Source organism: Salmo salar, chromosome ssa02 (genome assembly GCF_905237065.1).
Source record: "Salmo salar chromosome ssa02, Ssal_v3.1, whole genome shotgun sequence".
NCBI classification, from domain to species: domain Eukaryota; kingdom Metazoa; phylum Chordata; class Actinopteri; order Salmoniformes; family Salmonidae; genus Salmo; species Salmo salar.
This window is the reverse complement of record NC_059443.1, coordinates 11,004,799-11,023,737: the sequence shown is the minus strand read 5'-3', so window position 1 is coordinate 11,023,737 and position 18,939 is coordinate 11,004,799. Positions and strand designations below refer to the sequence as shown.

Below are 18,939 nucleotides of genomic sequence, written 5' to 3'. Positions count from 1 at the left end.
GAACTATATACTGTAGCTTTGAGTCAGCTTGATCTAACCCTGCGCTCTGTCAGTCCTGTCATCATCTCATTAGCTCCAACCCTTATGCTGAGGCCTAATCTCAGGCCAGTTTGGGTCAACGCTGGTGACTCACCAAGGGCAGCTCAGAATGACCTGCCAATCAATCACAGCTACAGTTACATTGATGCTCCATTCACTTCTAACAGCTTATGACTGACTAACAGCAGCTTCAGAGCTCTTGAGTCTTTGGTCCATGTTGTGTTGCTTGTTAAAGAGAGCCTTCAGTTCTTTGGTCCATGTTGTGTTGCTTGTTAAAGAGAGCCTTCAGTTCTTTGGTCCATGTTGTGTTGCTTGTTAAAGAGAGCATTCAGTTCTTTGGTCCGTGTTGTGTTGTTTGTTAAAGAGAGCCTTCAGTTCTTTGGTCCATGTTGGGTTGCTTGTTAAAGAGAGCATTCAGTTCTTTGGTCCGTGTTGTGTTGTTTGTTAAAGAGAGCCTTCAGTTCTTTGGTCCATGTTGTGTTGCTTGTTAAAGAGAGCATTCAGTTCTTTGGTCCATGTTGTTTTGCTTGTTAAAGAGAGCCTTCAGTTCTTTGGTCCATGTTGTGTTGCTTGTTAAGGGGAGCCTTCAGTTCTTTGGTCCATGTTGTGTTGCTTGTTAAAGAGAGCCTTCAGTTCTTTGGTCCATGTTGTGTTGCTTGTTAAAGAGAGCATTCAGTTCTTTGGTCCATGTTGTTTTGCTTGTTAAAGAGAGCCTTCAGTTCTTTGGTCCATGTTGTTTTGCTTGTTAAAGAGAGCCTTCAGTTATTTGGTCCGTGCTTGATGATGGACATCATTGTGTCCAGGAGACTGCCGTTCTTGTGCTTGGAACTAAACGAAAAGCTCTGCAGATCTCAGAATTGTGTGGTAGTCTCGTACTAACTTAATTTGCTATCTGCCTGCCAGATACATTGAATTCCATTTGCTTACTAAATAAGTGAGCTTTGCTCTGAAAGCCCCTGAAATGCAGACCTGTGGAGGGGAGCTTTGCCTTACTCTCTCCTCCGTCTAACCTCACCATTAACTCCTGCAGTAACACCATTACCTCATGTTCTATCAACAGCCAGAGGGGGGGAGACTTTCTCTGTGGAGACTTCCACTCAGAGCTGGGATGATGGCAAGTCCGTCCAGACAGTCAGACAGGCATGGCAGGAGACTGAGACAGGCCAGACGGTCAGTCGGACTGTCAGTCAGACATGGCAGGGACGGGTGTCTGATGAACAGCAGCAGGGGAGACTGGAGGAGGAGAAAGAGAAGGATTGGTTTATCCTGCTGGGAAGACAACCCTCCCTTCTTTATGTCCCCTACCCCACGATGAAACCGCCAGGTATCTGTTGTTAACCTCATTCTGTACCTGGTGTAGCTGTGGTATACCTTATGTCACTGTGTGCATCCTGGCTTTGACTATAAATCCTCCGTTGAGGTGTACTTTAGAAGTTGACAGTGATGGAAGGTGAACCTGCTAAGCTCGCCAGCGACCGTGATGACTTCTTTAAAGATGTTGCTCTGTCATGTACTGGCATATATTTAATGTTGCTATCTTATCAATGGTGCTTGGCCCTCATTGGTGTAGAGCTGTGATACTGTGGTAAGTATACTTTGCTGAAGATCCTCTGTTTGCAGTGTGCTCACGCGCTACGTTATTCTTCTATATGTAAGGGATCCGCTCCGTTCTAAACGTTTCTGTGATATCCTCAGTTAAATACCGCTCTGCCAAGGTGGCAAAGGTGGCCACGGCCAACATTATGGAGAGGCTGCTACAGCCAAGGCAGGAACAAAGTGATGACTGGGTCATGCAGTTCGACCGCAGCTTTGAGTTTGCAGACACACCTCCATGTGAGTCGTCATACTATATACATTCACTAGCTGTTGTTCATTAGTACAGAAATATAGAGTTTTGCAGAACAGACATGATTGTCTGTCTGGTAGAACAGGGAATCATAATTTCTGTCTGTAACATTCTGAATGTTTCACCTCACTGAATAGGCTACACTCCTGTTCTTCCTATACTGATAACCCCAATCTGCCCCTCCCCAGTCTCTCCCCCAGTCTCCCTGGAGAAGGAGGAGACTAGGCAGGAGAGGAGGGAGGTGATCAAGAGGCTCCAGGGAGGAGTGTTCCTGGTGGAGAAGCTGAGGGAGGTAGAGGTGTTGGAGGAGAGACTGAGGGAGGTGAAGGTTCTGGAAGAACGGCTGCAGGAGGTGGAGGAGCTGGAGGAGAGGATACAGGAGGAGGTAGAGGCCAGGCAGCAGCAGGAGGAGGAGGGAGGGGTAGAACAGGAGGAGGGGGCGGTAGAGGAGGATGTGGAAGAAGTAGATGAGTTGGAGGAGCAGATAAAGGAGGTGTTTCTCAAAGGATTGCTGCCAGATGAGTCAGGGGAAGATGAGGGACTAAAAGAGGAGAGTATGGAAGAGGCAGAGGAATCTGAAGAAGGGTGGTCAAATGTGCCGAGCACCTCCACTGTGGTACGGAGCGTAGAGTGGAGGACCCAGAATAGGGTGACTATAGTGAAAGAGATGAGGCAACAAGAAGGAGAGATGGAGGAGGAGACGGTGGAACAGGTTGAGGTTTCAGACGAGGGATTGAAAGAGGATGAAGGATGGTTAGAGGAGAGGAAGCGTCAGGCTTTGGAGGAAGGGTTGCCAGAGGGGCTTGAGGAAAGGAGAGGAGAGATAAGAGTGGAAAGGAGGAGGAAGAAGAAGGTGACTATAGTGACACAGGATGAGAGTCTTCCAGATGAACTAGAGAAGAAAGCATCTGAGAAGTTGTCAGAGGACCAGATAGGAGGCCATTTTTATAAAGAGGGACAACTTATGGTGAAATTCAATGAACTATTTGCGGCAGAGAAGTTAGGGTTACCGATAGTTACAATTCAACAGAAGATCGCGTACAAGGAATGGCTCCAAGAACAGGAGATGGTCAGGGAGGAGAAACAGGAGGAGAGAGTGGAACAGGTGAAGGTTTCAGGCGAGGGATTGATAGAGGTGAAAGGAGGTCTAGAGGATAGGATGCAGCAGATGTCAGAGGAAAGGTTGCCAGAGGCAGAGCAGACTGTGAAGAAAACCAAGAAAACGGTGAGAATAGTGGAAGAAATGAGGAGAACACAAAAGACACTCGAGGAAAAGTCATCAGAGGACATTTTATCAGAGGAAAGGCTGGGAGATGGTTTTTATACAGAGGGGGAAGTTTTGGTGAAATTCAGAAAGGATGTGGAGAGGGTTCCACATAGAGTCAGACAAATGGAGAAGCCCCAAGAAGAAGAAGAAGAAGAAGAGGTAGTGGAAGTGAATATGCAGCCATCCCAGCCAGAAGACAAGGACGATTGGGTTGTGCTGCTGGACAGCCTCCCACACAAGACTCTTTATAAGCCTCCAGGTACGTCCCATCAACCAATCAACTTTGCTTCTCCCCGTCACCATTGAAACCGTAATGGAAGCGCTTGCTTTACCACCACCCACACAATTACCGACAATTCCATCTCTAACATTCCCTTCGCAAAGCTAACCAGCTCTTGTGCGTTTTACAACAATTGCCATTACAATAGTAAGATAAACCTTTGGTGCAGCATGGATTTGTGTGGCTGAGAGAACTGCTGTCTCTACTTTGTCAGTCATGCCAGTCGACACCGCTCTGGTGCCTGTGGTCTCCACAAGATTCTCTTTGGTGTTAGTAGACACGGTCGAGCAGAGAGCACCAGAGAGGGAATGCATTGAAGTGGAGGCCACACAGCAACATCCTGAAAGGGGATTGGTGGAAGGACGGAGACCGTGGCAAATGCAGGAAGATGATTGGTTTATGCTCTTGGACCTGGCTGATCGTGTTTCTTCAGGTGTACCAACCACACCAGTTTCAGGTATGAAGAACTTTCATCAAAGCCCTGCTGCTTGTGTTATGCCTCAATTATTGGTATTTTAGGGATTGAAACAACTGGGCTACAATGACTGATTAATCATCGAACTAGGCTTTGAACTTCATATCTCTCACGGTTCATTGTGTCTTTATGTATCAGCTTCTTTGCAAGAGCAAGTTCAGGTGTACGTAGAGGAAACCATCTCTTCCATGGTTAAAGTGATGACAGTAGTGCAGAGAGAGGAGACCAGAGTGACTGTAGTGGAGGAGATGGAGTTACAGGAAGACCAGAGCCATCTGGAACAGAAACCGTCACAATCACAGAGAGAGATGGAAGATGAGTGGTTTGTTCTGCTGGACATTGTTCCCAGAGAACGATCTGTGATTCCGTCAGGTATTTCCATGATTTTCATGCACTGCTTCCCAGTCCCACCACAATATTAACAACATGTCCCCTGAGCCTTGTGCTTCATACGCTGCAGAATACTTTCAAATAAGAATAACTAACAAGACATTTGACTATCCACCAAGAGAAGGGCTTCAGCTACATTGCTTTGTGTAGTAATTTCAATTATCTTCCAGTATCTGAGGAATGTGTGTTTGTATCAGCTTCTGTGGAAGAGCGTATTCCGGTATACCCCAAGGAAAGCATCTCCTCTGTGGTTGAGTTGATGACAGTAGAGCAGAGAGAGGAGAGAAGGGTGACTGTAATGGAAGAGAAGCAAGAGGAGCGACGTCAAGAAGAAGTTATTTTTCCACCACAGCCATCAAGAGAGATGGACGATGACTGGTTTGTGCAACTGGATGTCGTGCCCAGAGAACCATCCTGTATAGCACCAGGTACCCCATACAATCCAAGGCTTTGCGCCTCAGCCCCTGTTCCCATCAAAATATACCCAACCCACCTCGCCAAACTCGCAGACTAACCATAGTGCTTTTCCCATATGAACTTTGGAATGTTTATCTGGGAATATGATCTTTGATGACATGGCTTTTTGTGAGCCCACATATCTAGCTGATTCTGAAGGGTATGTACTATGTGTGTTTGTATCAGTCGCTCCAGCAGAGCCAACACCGGTTTCTCCAGATGTGATCAGCCCTGTGGTTGAGGTAAAGGCTGAAAAGCAGAAGCCAGTGGTGGTCCTGGTGGAGGAGACAAGGCCACAACAGAAACGGGAAGTAGAAGAGTGGCAGCGACAACCAGAGGGAGATGATGATTGGTTTACACTGTTTGCTGATGTCCGTGAGGAGCCGATCATTGTACCACCAGGTACCGTTCCTGCTTAATTGTCACAATCTTTGTACATTTGCAGCTGTGTACATTTCACAGCTTTGACTGAGAATAAACTATGGTTTTTGTAACTTTGGAAAACATCGTAAAGTCCCTAAACTAAAGGACTTTCCCCTGTCTGTATCAGTTGCTCTTGGTGAGCATACTCCGGTATATCCAGATTTAAGCCAGACCACCTCTGTGGTTGATGTGACGACCATAGAAAAAATGATGAAGAAGAGGGTGACTATTGTTGAAGAGAGGTGGGGACAGCAAGAGGAGATACTCCAGTCAGAGATGATCATCTCAGAGCAGAGACCACCAGCAGAGAGAGAGGAGGGAGATGGCTGGTTTGTTCTGTTGGATGCCGTCTGTGAAGAACCTGCTGGGGTTCCACCAGGTACCTCAGGCATACAGTACTGCCAACAAGCTAACTAACCACCAGAAACCTTAGACATACAGTACTGCCAACAAGCTAACTAACCACCAGAAACATTAGACATACAGTACTGCCAACAAGCTAACTAACCAAACCTCTGCTTTTTTTCTTGTGTGAATTAGGAATATGATATCTCTTGGGTTATGACTGGTCAATCATCAACAGGACCCTCCAGTAGTAGTTGTGGTATATCAAGCTCTCTGTGTGTCTTTTTGCTCCAGTTTCTCTGGCTGTTAGCGATAGGGTATACCCAGAGGTTGTGCCAGCCAAACATCTGACCATTGAGCCTGAACCAAGAGTGTTTGTGGTGGAAGCAGTCAGATCACTTTCTGAAGACGTTGCCCTGGAGGGTAAGGCAACACAACCGCAGAGAGAGCTGGATGATGATTGGTTTTTGCAGCTGGATGTTGCCCCTAAAGTAGCAGGTACTTTGACCATTCTAAGCTTGCTGTTGGCCACTCGAAATACAAATACCAACCCTTCTCTTGCTTCCAAAGGCTCTCAATTGTTGTGTGAGCCTGTTGACTATCCACAAAAGCTTTTGGCAAGGAATACACTATCATATTTACATGTTCTAGTAAAAGGCTTGATACCTTGTGGACTGTTGGGCTGTGTTTCTGTCTCTATCAGCTGCACCAGTGGTGGTGATTTACCCTGATGTGAGCACCACAGCTATTATGGTGGTGAAGGAGACAGTGGAACAGAAACCACCAAAGACCGTGAGGATCATGGAAGAGACTGTTAAGATGGAGGAGAGGCCTGTGGTAACACCTAAAGAAGTGGATGATGATTGGTTTGTGCTTTGGGACCGCGCTCCCTCCGAGATACTGACCACACCCAAGGGTATTGCTGCTTGACCACCGTCTGCCCCTTTTGTCTTTTTCTTTGGTAAAACGCTGAACCCAGATTGTGGATTACTTGACATTGACAAGCCTGTTATCCTTGTTTTATTTCAGCGTTCCACGTAGACAGAGAGGTTATAGAGCTGGTACCCCGGAGAACAGTGGTTGTGGTGGAGGAAACTAGGAAACCACATAGAGTGGTGGAGGGCAGACGTCAACCGGAGGTTGAACTGGTGAAAACACTGCCTCCCCAAGAGAGAGGGGAGGGTGATGATTGGTTCACGTTCTTTGAAGCCTCTCGTCAAGAGCCTGTGAAGATGCCAACAGGTACCCACTGACCGCATCATCCTGAGCTCGGTTGTGCTTCACATTCCCCTGTATCTTTTTTATAATGATGTGTGGTAAAGGGTCTCTAATCAGATATGTGCAGCTTTGGCCACAATCAGATTCTGTGTTATAATTTGTGAATGGTAAGAGTATCATAGTCGAGTCTCCTGGGTACTCTGTGTCTGTCTGTATCAGTTGCTGTGGTAACTAGACCTGCCCCTGTGGTTGACGTGATGGTGACGAGCACAGAGCAGAGAACCCAGAAAAGGGTGACTGTAATGGAGGAGAGGTGGAGAGAGGAGAGGACTCTGCAGCAGAGACTGCCTCAGAGACAGAGAGAGGTGGACGATGACTGGTTTGTCCTGCTGGATGCTGCCCCTAAAGAATTAGGTACCCCCCCATCTCTTCATTCCCCTATCCCCCTGCTTTTCCTGCTAATTTTAGCTGCAGACTGAGACTACCAAAAGACTGAAACTACCAAAAATATCAGTTCATTTTGTCCGGCATATCTATTTGGAATAATTGTATAGCAGATCGCGATCACTATTGCTTGTTTGAATTTTTTGGAGAATTGCAAAATGGTCTTCTACTGATACTTTAACGATGCCTGTAAGCTGTGTCTTAGATAAGAGCTCTGTTTGTGTGTTTGTATCAGTTGCTCTCCGTGAGCGTCTCCAGGACTATACTGACATAACTGTTGTCAAAGGTCCAGCCGCTCAGCCCAAACCCAGAGTGGTGGTTGCTGAGGAGAAGCGACCACTGTTTGAGAGGAGGGTTCTGGAGAAGAGACCAACACAACCCCAAAGAGATGTGGATGACGATTCGTTTGTGTTGCGGGATAAAAAATCGGGTGCAGGTACTTTGCGTCTTGAGTTTTTGCGTGCTGCCCTAAAACAATATGTTGATCTCACACCCGCTCTCCAACCTCAACTTACCAGAAAAGCTCGCTGACTAATATTCGTCCAACACTTTTACAACGTGGCTGTGCTTTGTCATGGGATTTTCCCCTGAAAAATACATTGTTTGACGAACCAATGGGTCTTTTGGGTATGCTTTGCTTTATAGAAGAAATACAGTTGAAGTCGGAAGTTTACATTACACTTAGGTTGGAGTCATTAAAACTCGTTTTTCAACCACTCCACAAATTTCTTGTTAACAAACTATAGTTTTGGCAAGTCGGTTAGGACATCTACTTTGTGCATGACAAGTAATTTTTCCAACAATTGTTTACAGACATATTATTTCACTTATAATTCACTGTATCACAATTCCAGTGGGTCAAAAGTTTATACATACACTAAGTTGACTGTGCCTTTAAACAGATTGTAAAATTCCAGAAAATTATGTCATGGCTTTAGAAGCTTCTGATTGACTCAAATGATGTCAATTAGCCTATTGGATGTGTACCTGTGGATGACCTACCTTCAAACTCAGTGCCTCTTCAGCTATTTGCATCGTTGGTTATTAACCCAATGAGTCAGGACACCTTCTGCTATTTGCATCGTTGGTTATTAACCCAATGACTCAGGACAACTTCTGCTATTTGCATCGTTGGTTATTAACCCAATGATTCAGGACAACTTCTGCTATTTGCATCGCTGGTTATTAACCCAATGAGTCAGGACAAATTCTGCTATTTGCATCGTTGGTTATTAACCCAATGATTCAGGACAACTTCTGCTATTTGCATCGCTGGTTATTAACCCAATGAGTCAGGACAACTTCTGCTATTTGCATCGTTGGTTATTAACCCAATGAGTCAGGACAACTTCTGCTATTTGCATCGTTGGTTATTAACCCAATGAGTCAGGACAACTTCTGCTATTTGCATCGTTGGTTATTAACCCAATGAGTCAGGACAACTTCTGCCATTTGCATCGTTGGCTATGGTTGAGAAGTACTGGCCATGCTTTGCTGCCCGTTCTATATTGTGGACAGTTGCTTCCTACAACTCATCCAAGCTTTTCCCCTTGCTAGTATCATTCCAGACTAGAATGAGCTGGCCCATGAAGGTACAGTGTGGACGTGAAGTCTGTGTGCCCTGGCCTCAGTGTGTGTGTGTGTGTGTGTGTGTGTGTGTGTGTGTGTGTGTGTGTGTGTGTGTGTGTGTGTGTGTGTGTGTGTGTGTGTGTGTGTGTGTGTGTGTGTGTGTGTGTGTGTGTGTGTGTGTGTGTGTGTGTGTGTGTGTGTGTGTGTGTGTGTGGAGTTGATTATGAGTTTGTTTTGTGGATGTTCAAGATGTTCTTCTGCGCTCTGTCAGTGTGTTTACCTCTCACTACACTGGGTTTGATGGCCTCAAAGCACGCAGACCATCTCTCTCCTGCCCTCTATACAACCCACTATCTAAATACTAACACTCCCTCTGTCCTGTCTCTCTCCTGCCCTCTATACAACCCACTATCTAAATACTAACACTCCCTCTGTCCTGTCTCTCTCCTGCCCTCTATACAACCCAGTATCTAAATACTAACACTCCCTCTGTCCTGTCTCTCTCCTGCCCTCTATACAACCCAGTATCTAAATACTAACACTCCCTCTGTCCTGTCTCTCTCCTGCCCTCTATACAACCCACTATCTAAATACTAACACTCCCTCTGTCCTGTCTCTCTCCTGCCCTCTATACAACCCACTATCTATATACTAACACTCCCTCTGTCCTGTCTCTCTCCTGCCCTCTATACAACCCACTATCTAAATACTAACACTCCCTCTGTCCTGTCTCTCTCCTGCCCTCTATACAACCCACTATCTAAATACTAACACTCCCTCTGTCCTGTCTCTCTCCTGCCCTCTATACAACCCACTATCTAAATACTAACACTCCCTCTGTCCTGTCTCTCTCCCGCCAGTGGTGGCCACCCACAAGGCCGCCCGTCCGGTCAGCGCCCCAGTCTTCTCCCAGGCAGCCCTGATGGAGGCAGGGATCCCCATGGCCCCCCTGGACCTCCAGCAGCCCCAGACCTCCACCCCCATCAGGCTGCCAGCCCGCCAGGACGACAGGAAGCTAGAGGTCACCGTGGAGGCGGTGGACGAGGGCTCAGCCGAGGTCAAGGTACTGCACCTAGGAACTACAACTCCCACAATCCCCAGCCGTACAGGGATCATCATTCTCCCCTCACACACAGATACACTGGTCATAGAAGTTACAGATAGACTGGTCTCAGCAGTGATATTGCTATATTCATCACATAGTATTATTTATAAGAGAAGTATAATATGATGATTTTTCTATAGTTAGAAAATAGAATAGCTGTGCATCATCATTTTTGCCCTCCATTGGTCACAGTAATGATAGTGTAACATAGTGTGACACAGACACCTCAGATCACAAGTTCCTCAGATGGCTCTGCTATGGACGGGGACGAGGCTCCTAGTGGAGGATTCTAACATCATTATGCCTTCTCTCCTCCTCCATGCCTGGGGTAACTCCAGTCTGAGCAGACGGACACTGAGGAGCCGGTGCAAATGAGGAAGGTCAGACCTTTGACCTTGTCCCGACTCCTGCTTGTGCATTATATTAGTATTGTAGTCAGTCCACTCCCATTCTAACTTACACCACTGCCAAGTCTCCCATCCATAAGACTAACTTCACCCTCTCCTCATTTTATTCTCCTGGTTTCATTTGAATACTGCTCACAAACGAAAAGGTCTTTGAGTTGACCTCATGTTCAAGTCAGACATTGTCTATGACAACAGCATTGGTATTGGTCATGTGCACAGACTGAGATGACGTATTTCAGATACATTACATATGCTTTTGGTTTGTACATCAGTCCAGACAGGAAGAAAAGTTAGGGCCTTTGAAGAATGAACGTTGAAAGAAGATCCCTCATTGGCTGCTGCATTTACATGCATGACACAGGACTAGGTTTTCATGATGACTAGTGTTTCTATCGAGTACTGTATTCCTGCCTGACCCTTCACCTTTACCCCCCACCCCTTCAAGACACCCACTCTAATAGCCCTGTCTTGGGTCCCCTGCTTTGCACATCTGGGATTCCAGGGCCCTTGTGGCCCCCAGAGGCTCCAGGCCACTCTGCATGCAGACCCCTCACCACACCCACTCCTCTAGAACCCCCCCATGCAACAATGCATGTCCACGTTGTGACATCTGCCATGATGTCACGTGGAACCTGTGTAACCCACACCTTTCTCTTTTTTTGTTCCTTCACAGAAAAGAGCTAAGAGAACTGAGGGTGACTCAATTTATATCAGACATAGTCTTTTAATGTTGGAGGTTTGTTTCCCCGTCTTCTGGAGATCTGTCTCTATACACTGTGTTTTCTTGCTCTTTGGCTACTGGCTGCTGTAATACAACAGGCTGCTTTGCATGTGACATTACTGATTCACATCTTGTGTTTTACATAGACGTCTTTGCTTTTGCTAGTAGATGATTTTGACTGTGTAACCTCTAATTTGCTTTGTGTGTGGCGATATGAGCTCAACACAGCCAGCTACTTGTTTCAGGGGAATGTTGTTGAGTACTAGATATCTCCTGATTGCTTCTCGCAAAGTATATGATTGGGATCGTGGTCTCTTCTCCCCAGACGTCACACCATACACGTTGCATGAAAGGGAACCAGGAGTGTTTGATTTGTGGTGTTTGTAGATAGCGTTACTGATCGGCCACGTTATGCAGCTGAGATGTTGTTCCGTCTCCTAACTAGGCCATTAGAGTGTTAGTAGAAGCATTACCATTACATTCCTGACATCTTGTTTCAGCTTTGTCTCTCCTCGGTATACAGTAGAAAAGTGCTTCGTCTCCACATAGGGCAGACGACCACCAACCTTCCCTCTCCACCGCTCTGCCATCACATATCTTTCCACTCACCAGCTCGTCCACTATTTGTGGCCCTGTCTGAATCTAGTTTATGATGTCTTCCCAGTCATATATTTCTGTCATTCTGAATAAATGACTTCTAAGAGTACGCTCCACTGCTCTCATCACCATAAGATTCATCCAGCCACAGAAACAGGATGCCATGCTGCTGTCGCTGCATAGTGACCACCTGCGTCTGTGACCAAAAGCAATGTGTGCTAACATCACCTCGCTCTCATCACCTGTGATTTGTAACCTGATCAGATTCTATGTAGTGCTGCTCACTAATTGAACAGGTTGATTTATCAATGAGCGCTCAGAGAATCAATTTTATTTAGAATCCATCTGATGACCTGAGTTCCGGCCTGCTTTAACGTTGTAGCTTGGAGTCAAATAGAACAGCAAAGTAACCTGCTGCTTGGTTGACATTGTTTATTAATTAAACATGTTCATATGAGTGACATTGTTTCTGACACACCTGTTTTCTCTCTCCACCTTCTACACATCTACTCTGTCACTCCTCTTCTCCACACCTATTTTCCAAACCAAATGTTTGTCATTTTCCACTTTACCTCTCTCTCTACCTCTTTCTCACTCTACCTCTCTCTCACTCTACCTCTCTCTTTTTCTCTCACTCTTTTTTTCTCACTCTCTCTTCTTCCTCCTCTCTTCTCCCTCCCTCTCTCTCTCTCCTTCCTCCCTTTTCCTCCCTCTCTCTCCTCTCTCCCTACCTCTCTCCCACCCCCCCTCTCCTTCCTCCCTCCCTCTCCACTTCTCCCTCCCTCCCTCCAGGACTTTGATAAGCCCCAGGAGGATCTCATCAGGCATCATACTAGTATCAGTGAGCTGAAGAGGAACTTCATGGCGTCTGTCCCAGAGTCCCGGGGGCCCAGCGAATGGGACAAGCGCCTGTCCACTCACTCCCCCCTCCGCAGCCTGGGCATCAACGGACAGCCTTTGCTCGATGCCGACGGGGTGAGTACCATCTCAGACCAGACACTGTGCCGTACCCCACCACACACCCCTCCCCTCAGTTCTCTGTAGTTCACACCAGCTTCCCAGCTCTCCCATTCCACAGAGAAGGAATGGATGCTAGCACACAATGTTGGGGTCAGTTCCATTTCAATGCAAGTCAATTTGGGAGATGAGGAGAAATTGAAATGTGTGAATATATTCCTGAATTGACTGAATGGAAGTACCTCACCACACGTTTCCCTCTGTATGGCTGTCTGTTGTGTTCTCTACGTTGATGTGTTGGGGTGGAGTACCACAACACCATCCCGTGGTTCTCCTTTCTGTTCCTCTTGGTTTGTGTTGATGCGATGCAAACACTTATTGCATGTCTTTGAGCAAGGCCTTTTGTCTTCAAGCAGACCCATCTAGTCTATGAAAGGATTTCTGTCATTACTACACTACTAAAATGGAAAGACTTCTGTTTGCATGGGCCAACTGAAGAACACCTTGTCAAGACTGATTGGAACAGATCAGTCTGTCTGTTCACCTTGTGGCCCAGTCTGTCTGAATGTTCAGCTGTTTGTTGTGAGGAAGGGACTTATGGTTTGGGCATGTGGTGTCTGAGCCTATTGGTCAGGTTTCTAAGCCCAGCTCTGTCTTTACCTCCTCATTGGGTGTCCCTTAGTCTGACCCTCCCCTCAGTGCATGACAACCAGACCTGATTGGACAGAGAAACTGCATGACCCTGTGACTTGAAGATCATGACCTTGGAGTAGAAGAGTTGACCTGTGTGCTCGTCCTCCTGTCTCCTCTTTCCTTCAGTGATGTGCTTGTTTTCTGCTTCATCTCCTCCATCCTGCCTCCGTCTCCCAAATACTGCCCCTCTTTCCCTAAGTCTGCATTCCCACACTTCCTTTTTTCTCACTTTGCTTTGTTATTCCGTGCACTGATACTCCTGTCCCCAAGCCCACAACTGAAGAGTCTGAAGGCCCACAGGTTACCCATAACCACCTAATCCAACTCAGACAAATGCGTTCTCCATTCTTCCTCTCTTAGACCATGACACAGCTTTGCATCGCCTTCCTATCTATTACCCTACATCAGACATTTCAACATCCCCTACCTCTCTCATCTCTCTCCCCCTCTCCACCCTTACCCTTCTCCCCTCAGTTCGCCATCCGCCTTCCGCGTGGCCCCCTGCAAGACTTCTACTCTAAACGCAGCTGAGGTGGCATCCTAGGGGCCTCTCGAGCCGGCCCAGAGGGAGAGGACCAGAGAGAGGGATGTGTGTAGGCAGGCCATCAACCTCTAGCTCCTTCTTCTTCTCTTCTTCATCACAGCTCTTCATCATCATCTTCTTCTACTTCAGAAGCTGCTTCCTGTCATGTGACTCTTACTTCCTGTGTATCTTGCTCAGTCCCCCCCTCCCCAACTCTTCCTGACTGTTGCTCCTTCCTAAAAAGTTGAAAGACTTGACGATGAACCCACTTCTGTTTTTGTATATCTGATTATCTGGACTAGACGAGGTGTGTCTGACAAGGACAGTTGACTGGTGGCTTTTTACAGTAGGAACAGTTTTGATATGTGCAGGTTCCACTAATAGGTGTTTTTGTACACATCCAGACAGACATCAATGTTGTCATATGTGATAATAGGATTAGTTAGTGGTGAGTTGTGGTATTTCATGTATGAAGTCTTCTATAGAATCACATTAACCCAGCACTAGTGGACAGCTACAGTGTATATTTGAGTATACAGTGTATACCTCATCACAATTCACTTTTGTTTTTTGGATGCACATCTAACACTGACGAGGTAACTTTGGGGCAGCTTGTTCAAATGTTATAGTATATATTACCTATGTTTCGTTCACTGGTATTTGGTAAAACACTCTTGTCAACTGCAATATATTTTGTCCTGCTGCATGCCCTTTTAACAATCAATTTTGACCCCCCAAAAAATGCAATAAATTCTTGCTAAACATGTATGGTGGAAAACATTGTTTCATTCCCTGCTGTTGTTCACACAGTGGATATATGTGTGCTGTGTCTTTCCTCTAGAGTGTGTGTATTACTCCTATAAGGGAAGAGTTGGACACTAAGGCAGCGCGACAACAGGACGAGTCCAGCAGCACTGTAAGGCCATCGGGGGGCCCAGCCCCAGCCCTGCTAGCACAGAAACTGGGCCTGATAGGGTTGACTCCAAATCCCATGATGCACCTGGGGTGGCAGGGCCATGTGATCAGGAGGGTGAGCATGTTAGCTCTGGGACCACCACCAGCCACGTACCCATCGTTGAGGTGGAGAGGGCACAGCTGCCCCACTCCTATCAGCTCCAGGGTACAGTGCTGGAGGAGGAGGAGCCGGCAGACCCAGGGTCGAGGGGGGAGCCGTCTGGGAGGATAACAGGAGCCTCCCACACCTCCTATTTCGTGAGCGGTGTTCCCCATGTCATACGCTGTTTCCAGGTAGCCCTCCCTCTGCCCTGACCAGCTCCTGTTGATTGACTCCTCTGCCTGTCCTCTACCTGTACTCTGCCTGTCCTCTGTCTGGGTGATTCCATGGGGGACAGTGTACACTCACCCTTCTGCAGCATGGCTACAAGGAATCTAAACAGTGAATCTGTAGTCATACTGGTGTTGGTCAGGATGGTTGAGTTCTGCTAGAGCCAGCTGCAGAGGCGGTGCACAGTGATGGTGTTGGGGGTGATGGGAAGAGATAAGGACCATGTCGCTAATCCTCTCTTTCAAGCGCTCTCTCTGACACACTAGATTAATTGTCTTTCTCTCTCTGACACACTAGATGAATTGTCTTTCTCTCTCTAACCCACTAGATGAATTGTCTTTCTCTCTCTCTGACACACTAGATGAATTGTCTTTCTCTCTCTGACACACTAGATGAATTGTCTTTCTCTCTCTAACACACACTAGATGAATTGTCTTTCTATCTCTGACACACACTAGATGAATTGTCTTTCTCTCTCTGACACACTAGATGAATTGTCTTTCTCTCTCTGACACACTAGATGAATTGTCTTTCTCTCTCTAACACACTAGATGAATTGTCTTTCTCTCTCTAACACACTAGATGAATTGTCTTTCTCTCTCTAACACACTAGATGAATTGTCTTTCTCTCTCTAACACACTAGATGAATTGTCTTTCTCTAACACACTCGATGAATTGTCTTTCTCTCTCTCTGACACACACTAGATGAATTGTCTTTCTCTCTCTAACACACTAGATGAATTGTCTTTCTCTCTCTAACACACTAGATGAATTGTCTTTCTCTCTCTAACACACTAGATGAATTGTCTTTCTCTCTCTAACACACTAGATGAATTGTCTTTCTCTAACACACTCGATGAATTGTCTTTCTCTCTCTCTGACACACACTAGATGAATTGTCTTTCTCTCTCTAACACACTAGATGAATTGTCTTTCTCTCTCTAACACACTAGATGAATTGTCTTTCTCTCTCTGACACACTAGATGAATTGTCTTTCTCTCTCTGACACACTAGATGAATTGTCTTTCTCTCTCTGACACACTAGATGAATTGTCTTTCTCTCTCTGACACACTAGATGAATTGTCTTTCTCTCTCTCTGACACACTAGATGAATTGTCTTTCTCTCTCTAACACACTAGATGAATTGTCTTTCTATCTCTGACACACTAGATGAATTGTCTTTCTCTCTCTGACACACTAGATGAATTGTCTTTCTCTCTCTAACACACACTAGATGAATTGTCTTTCTCTCTCTGACACACTAGATGAATTGTCTTTCTCTCTCTGACACACTAGATGAATTGTCTTTCTCTCTCTGACACACTAGATTAATTGTCTTTCTCTCTCTAACACACTAGATGAATTGTCTTTCTCTCTCTGACACACTAGATGAATTGTCTTTCTCTCTCTAACACACTAGATGAATTGTCTTTCTCTCTCTGACACACTAGATGAATTGTCTTTCTCTCTCTGACACACTAGATGAATTGTCTTTCTCTCTCTAACACACACTAGATGAATTGTCTTTCTCTCTCTGACACACTAGATGAATTGTCTTTCTCTCTCTAACACACTAGATGAATTGTCTTTCTCTCTCTGACACACTAGATGAATTGTCTTTCTCTCTCTGACACACTAGATGAATTGTCTTTCTCTCTCTGACACACTAGATGAATTGTCTTTCTCTCTCTAACACACTAGATGAATTGTCTTTCTCTCTCTGACACACTAGATGAATTGTCTTTCTCTCTCTGACACACTAGATGAATTGTCTTTCTCTCTCTAACACACACTAGATGAATTGTCTTTCTCTCTCTGACACACTAGATTAATTGTCTTTCTCTCTCTGACACACTAGATGAATTGTCTTTCTCTCTCTGACACACTAGATGAATTGTCTTTCTCTCTCTGACACACTAGATGAATTGTCTTTCTCTCTCTGACACACTAGATGAATTGTCTTTCTCTCTCTAACACACACTAGATGAATTGTCTTTCTCTCTCTGACACACTAGATGAATTGTCTTTCTCTCTCTGACACACTAGATGAATTGTCTTTCTCTCTCTCTGACACACACTAGATGAATTGTCTTTCTCTCTCTGACACACACTAGATGAATTGTCTTTCTCTCTCTCTGACACACTAGATGAATTGTCTTTCTCTCTCTCTGACACACTAGATGAATTGTCTTTCTCTCTCTGACACACTAGATTAATTGTCTTTCTCTCTCTCTGACACACTAGATTAATTGTCTTTCTCTCTCTCTGACACACTAGATGAATTGTCTTTCTATCTCTGACACACTAGATGAATTGTCTTTCTCTCTCTCTGACACACTAGATGAATTGTCTTTCTCTCTCTGACACACTAGATGAATTGTCTTTCTCTCTCTGACACACTAGATGAATTGTCTTTCTCTCTCTGACACACTAGATGAATTGTCTTTCTCTCTCTGACACACTAGATGAATTGTCTTTCTCTCTCTGACACACTAGATGAATTGTCTTTCTCTCTCTGACACACTAGATGAATTGTCTTTCTCTCTCTGACACACTAGATGAATTGTCTTTCTCTCTCTGACACACTAGATGAATTGTCTTTCTCTCTCTGACACACTAGATGAATTGTCTTTCTCTCTCTGACACACTAGATGAATTGTCTTTCTCTCTCTCTGACACACTAGATTAATTGTCTTTCTCTCTCTGACACACTAGATGAATTGTCTTTCTCTCTCTGACACACTAGATGAATTGTCTTTCTCTCTCTAACACACTAGATGAATTGTCTTTCTCTCTCTCTGACACACTAGATGAATTGTCTTTCTCTCTCTGACACACTAGATGAATTGTCTTTCTCTCTCTAACACACTAGATGAATTGTCTTTCTCTCTCTCTGACACACTAGATGAATTGTCTTTCTCTCTCTCTGACACACTAGATGAATTGTCTTTCTCTCTCTGACACACTAGATGAATTGTCTTTCTCTCTCTGACACACTAGATGAATTGTCTTTCTCTCTCTGACACACTAGATGAATTGTCTTTCTCTCTCTGACACACTAGATGAATTGTCTTTCTCTCTCTGACACACTAGATGAATTGTCTTTCTCTCTCTGACACACTAGATGAATTGTCTTTCTCTCTCTGACACACTAGATGAATTGTCTTTCTCTCTCTGACACACTAGATGAATTGTCTTTCTCTCTCTGACACACACTAGATGAATTGTCTTTCTCTCTCTGACACACTAGATGAATTGTCTTTCTCTCTCTCTGACACACTAGATGAATTGTCTTTCTCTCTCTCTGACACACTAGATGAATTGTCTTTCTCTCTCTGACGCACTAGATTAATTGTCTTTCTCTCTCTCTGACACACTAGATTAATTGTCTTTCTCTCTCTCTGACACACTAGATGAATTGTCTTTCTCTCTCTGACACACTAGATGAATTGTCTTTCTCTCTCTGACACACTAGATGAATTGTCTTTCTCTCTCTGACACACTAGATGAATTGTCTTTCTATCTCTGACACACTAGATTAATTGTCTTTCTCTCTCTGACACACTAGATTAATTGTCTTTCTCTCTCTGACACACTAGATGAATTGTCTTTCTCTCTCTGACACACTAGATGAATTGTCTTTCTATCTCTGACACACTAGATTAATTGTCTTTCTCTCTCTGACACACTAGATTAATTGTCTTTCTCTCTCTGACACACTAGATGAATTGTCTTTCTCTCTCTGACACACTAGATGAATTGTCTTTCTCTCTCTGACACACTAGATGAATTGTCTTTCTCTCTCTGACACACTAGATGAATTGTCTTTCTCTCTCTGACACACTAGATTAATTGTCTTTCTCTCTCTGACACACTAGATGAATTGTCTTTCTCTC

At 45.1% G+C, this 18,939-nt stretch overlaps 1 protein-coding gene across 28 annotated transcripts in view; it reads left to right on the top strand.

Annotated features, from left to right (window-relative positions):
* LOC106594548 (trichohyalin) overlaps positions 1-18,939 on the top strand; it is a 33,806-nt gene that overhangs the window by 11,566 nt on the left and 3,301 nt on the right. For 2 of the 28 annotated variants that reach the window (XM_045697458.1, XM_045697414.1), the window contains exons 11-27: positions 1,100-1,363; positions 1,735-1,872; positions 2,074-3,411; positions 3,647-3,889; positions 4,046-4,279; positions 4,468-4,725; positions 4,940-5,155; positions 5,304-5,555; positions 5,816-6,019; positions 6,225-6,437; positions 6,551-6,763; positions 6,959-7,153; positions 7,419-7,619; positions 9,613-9,815; positions 10,196-10,237; positions 10,938-11,000; positions 12,375-12,557. In XM_045697458.1, coding sequence (XP_045553414.1) covers positions 1,100-1,363; positions 1,735-1,872; positions 2,074-3,411; positions 3,647-3,889; positions 4,046-4,279; positions 4,468-4,725; positions 4,940-5,155; positions 5,304-5,555; positions 5,816-6,019; positions 6,225-6,437; positions 6,551-6,763; positions 6,959-7,153; positions 7,419-7,619; positions 9,613-9,815; positions 10,196-10,237; positions 10,938-11,000; positions 12,375-12,557 — 4,460 coding nt within the window. Of the gene's footprint in view, positions 1-1,099; positions 1,364-1,734; positions 1,873-2,073; positions 3,412-3,646; positions 3,890-4,045; positions 4,280-4,467; positions 4,726-4,939; positions 5,156-5,303; positions 5,556-5,815; positions 6,020-6,224; positions 6,438-6,550; positions 6,764-6,958; positions 7,154-7,418; positions 7,620-9,612; positions 9,816-10,195; positions 10,238-10,937; positions 11,001-12,374; positions 12,558-13,706; positions 14,064-14,596; positions 14,672-18,939 lie in introns of those variants that run through there. The other 26 variants (XM_045697475.1, XM_045697436.1, XM_045697463.1 and 23 more) reach the window with 23 other exon arrangements.